At 38.9% G+C, this 4,489-nt stretch overlaps 1 protein-coding gene across 5 annotated transcripts in view; it reads left to right on the forward strand.

Moving 5' to 3' along the window:
* Positions 1–4,489, forward strand: part of Acbd5 (acyl-CoA binding domain containing 5) — a 34,303-nt gene that overhangs the window by 5,289 nt on the left and 24,525 nt on the right. For all 5 annotated transcript variants that reach the window (XM_013349008.2, XM_026783011.1, XM_026783012.1 and 2 more), the window contains exon 3: positions 2,581–2,701. In XM_013349008.2, the coding sequence (XP_013204462.1) occupies positions 2,581–2,701 (121 nt within the window). The remainder of the gene's footprint in view (positions 1–2,580; positions 2,702–4,489) is intronic.

Raw genomic sequence — 4,489 nt, forward strand, 5'->3', positions numbered from 1 at the left:
CCACTCCTCAGAAAGGATATGGCCTCCCATGGGGAGTCAACAAAGTCTAGAGGGACTAAAGCACCTCCCCACTGTATCAGAGGCTGAGCAAAGTATCCATTTATAGGAAATGGGCTCCAAAAAGCTAGTTCATACTCTAGGGATAAATCCTGGTCCCACTGCCAGCGGACCCCCAGACTGTCCAAGTCACAGAACAGTCACCCACATTCTGAGGACCGAGTTCTGTCCTATGCAGGTTCCCCAGATATCAGTCCAGAGACAGCACTGAGTTTCTTTTAACAGGAAAAGGGAAAATGAAATAATAATCTGTATACCTACCTACTATCCAGCAACATCCCCTTTTAACATTTTCATGCATATTGTGTTGTACTCCTTGGTAGGAGATAAATTGTTCCTCTGTAGACTGGGCTGGCCTGGAACTTACTATGTAACCCCTGGTTATCCTATTTTGGCCTTTGCCTGTAATCCTTTTGCCTCTCCTTCCCAAGGTATTCTCACTTGGTATACTGTACTATTTACACACACACACACACACACACCATACCTCATTTAGGTCTTATTGTATCTGTGTTTTTTTTTTTTCTTTAATGTGTTTTACTGTTCTGCTTGCTTATATGCCTCTGTGTATCTGTCTGGTGCCCATGGAGGATAGAAGAGGGTATCAGAGTTACAGATGGTTGTGAGTTGCCATATGGGTGTTGGGAATCGAACCAAGGGTCTTTGTCAGAGCAGCCAGTACTCTTGGCTGCTGAGCGATCTCTCCAGCCCCTGTTTATGGTCTTTTCTTTTGTGAGTCAGGGTTTCTCTATGGAACAGCCTTGGTTGTCCTGAAACTCGATCTGTAGACCAGGCTGGCCTCGAACTCACATAGATCCACCTGCTTCTGCCTCCTGAGTGTTGGGATTAAAAGTATGAACCGCCATTGCATGGCTGTTTATGGCCTTTTACTTACTTACATACTTATTTATTTATTTATTTATTTATTTATTTATTTTGGTTTTTTGAGACAGGGTTTTTCAGTGTAGCTTTAGAGCCTGTCCTGGTACTAGCTCTTGAAGACCAGGCTGGCCTCGAATTCACAGATCCGCCTGCCTCTGCCCCCAAGTGCTGAGATTAAAGGCGTGCGCCACCACTGCCTGTCTGTTTATGGCCTTTAAAAGATGTTTTCTTCCTTTTTCCATTTAATAACAGGTCATGAAACTTCTTATGCCATTATTAATATTTCTTTGCAATACAGATTTTAACATTTATATGTATGGCTTTTACTGAATATTGTAATTTATAGTACTTATAATTTGAGGATTTTAAATATAAAAATGTTAAAATATTTGAAACATAAAAACAAATAGATTAAAATGAATAGTAACTCATTATGCAAAGTATAATTTTAATAACCAAATTAAGCATGTGACTTTTGAAGATAAGAATGGGATGAACAAACTGGGTGGCAGGCGGATCTCTGTGAGTTTGAGGCCAGCCTGGTCTACAAGAGCTAGTTCCAGGACAGGCTCCAGAACCACAGAGAAACCCTGTCTCGAAAAAAAAAAAAAAAAAAAGAATGGGATGAACAGTGGAGTTACATAGTAAATTCCAGGCCAGCCCAGTCTACAGGAAAACTGAGCAGCATAAGTGAAAAACTTGCATGTTTACCTTGGTTACTAAAATTTTATTTGTTGGCCAGATTTTAAGTTTCCACTAGATAAAGGACTTTGGGAGAGCCAGTTAGTGTGAACTTTGGTTAATAATAATAATTATATATAACATTTTTCACTTCTACCTCTAATTTTGGACACAATTTTTTTGGAAACAGTTCTTTATACATTTCTTTTTAGTGTAATATTTGTTGGTTATGTCAGTTGCATTTATAAAATGGTTGCTAATTTATTTATTGAACTGATGGAGTGGGGGGGAGAGGGGAGGGGAGTGGGGGGAGGGGGCGATGTGTGCGAGGAGGGGGAGGGAAATGGGCAATTTTTTTTTTGCAACAACTAAAAAAATAAAATAAAATAAACAAGCAAAAAAAAAGTTTAAACTTGCCAGGCATTGGTGGTGCACACCTTTAATCCCAGCACTTGGGAGGCAGAGGCATGTGGATTTAAGTTCGAGGCCAGCCTCATCTACAGAGTGAGTTCCAGGACAGGAGCCAAAGCTACAGAGAAACCCTGTCTCAAAAAACCAAAATAACCAACAAAACAAAACAACAACAAAAAACCCAACCAAACAAAAAATCAAAACAAAATATTAAACTTTAAGAACTTTCTGAAATCAAAGGAAAACGACTAATACCTGATGTTTTTCAGATTGAAATAAATTATCTGAATTATAAAGAGATGTAGTCCTGGTGTGGTGGCTCCTGCCCTTAACACTCAGGAGTCTGGTTCAGAAAGATGTTGGAGTTTGAAGCCAGCTCGGCCTACATAGCAGTTCCAGGCAAGCCTGAGCTATAGTGTTAGACTCTATCTGAATAAATCAAACCAAACAAGAAAACCACTTCTAGTGTGGTATGGCTAAGCTAATACACAGCTTTATGTTATGACTTACAGTCCCAAGTGATCTGTATTTAATGTTTGTTCCCCATAGGATCATTTCAGCCAACAAATGAAATGATGCTCAAGTTCTATAGCTTCTACAAACAGGCAACTGAAGGACCCTGCAAACTTTCAAGGCCTGGATTCTGGGATCCTATTGGAAGATATAAATGGTAATTTCACTTATAGAGTTAAGAAAGAATTTTCATGTATATCAATTAATTATACAGCTATTATGTATTTTGTGAGTAAAAGCCTACTAGGTATTTGCTCACAATTTTATTCTTTAAATGTCCTTAATATACTTTTGCATAATTAGGAACATCTTGGGGAAGATAGGAAAACAGCATTGTTGTGGGTAGGTACTCTATAGATGGAAAATGTTTGCACTTATTCTTCCTTTCCTTTTGTGGCGGTTCCTCCTTCCAACCTTAGATCAATCCCACATATTAAATGAACACATTTGCTGTTGGTAGTACAATTTAGTTAATTCTAACAGTCTGAGATAGAGGCAGGAGGATCAGGAATTCAAGGCCTTTTTTTTGCTATATAGTGAGTGTGAGGCCAGCCTGTGCTATATGAGACTGCTTCTCAAAAAAAGCAAAAACAAGCTTCCTTATCTCTTTGAACTGCCAAAGAACATAGTGGCTTTTGCTTGTCAAGTGAGCTGTTTGCTTTGAGACTGAGGTAATGTGTAACTTGGCTTGACTCAGTGACTGCTACTTACCTTTGGTCTAAGATGACTTCTGACCCACAGAACTTGAGTTGAATATTGGCTTCTAATGTTCTAGTTAAAAGAATCATGAGATATTTAGATGCTGTACCATTTTCTGCATTGACTACCATGAACATCTTGGTATGTTTACTACTGTAGATTTACAAAGGTTAATTTTAGATTATACTTTATCAAGATAGCATGGTAATTAGTGCATCATATTTTTCAAATAATTAAGTTTTTGAATTCATAAATGGAAATTATTTTTCCCCTAGAGTTGACCTGTGGCAGAGTTAACTGCTAGAAACAATGTATAAATAGGGGATTTGTGTTATCTTTTGAGACAATCTCATTCTAAAACTCCTATGTAGCCTTGAACTTTTGTTCTGTCTCTGCCTTCCCAGTGTTGAGGTTACAGGCAAGATTACAATACCTAACTTTATTCCATGCTAGGGATTGAACCCAGGGCCTTGTGCCTGCTAGACAAATACTTTTACCAATGAACTACATCCTTAGGCCTATTTCATCTTTATTTTTAGTATATAAATTAGTTATACATTTAAATTAATAGGAAAATTTTAACCCAAATGTATATTTCTCTACAACATGGCATTCATAGTTCCTATGACATGAAAACTTTACTAAGGCTGGAGAGATGGCTCAGTGGTTAAGAGCACTTGGTACTCTTGCAGAGGCCTTGGGTTTGCTTTGAGACTAAGGTAGCACCCACGCTGGGTGTCTTACAACTGCCTGTGGCGCAAGTTCCAGGGGATCTGATGCCTCTTCTGGCCTGTCAGAGCAGTTGTCTGCAAATGGCACACATACATATACACAAAAAGGAAAAAATAAGCTAGATCTTTGGGGCTGGAGACATGGCTCAGTGGTTAAGTATATTTTTTGCAGAGGACCTAGGTTTAGTTTCCAGCATCCATGTGGTGGCTCACAACTGCCTTTAACTCCTGCTCCAGGGAATCTGACAACCTCTCGGCTTCTGTGAGTTCCTGCGCACAATGGTACACATAAACTCCTGCAAACATACACTCATGCAAATCAACTTTTTTTTTTTTTGTTCTTTTGTTTTTTGAGATAGGGTTTCTCTTTGTAGTAGTCCTGGCTGTCCTGGATCTCACTTTGTAAACCAGGCTGCCCTTGAACTTGAGATCTGCCTGCCTCTGTTTCCTGAGTGCTGGGATTAAAGGTGTGTGCCACCACCACCTGGCACAAATAAATTTTTTTTTTTTTTTTT

The sequence above is a fragment of the Microtus ochrogaster genome, chromosome 16, assembly GCF_000317375.1.
Source record: "Microtus ochrogaster isolate Prairie Vole_2 chromosome 16, MicOch1.0, whole genome shotgun sequence".
NCBI lineage: Eukaryota > Metazoa > Chordata > Mammalia > Rodentia > Cricetidae > Microtus > Microtus ochrogaster.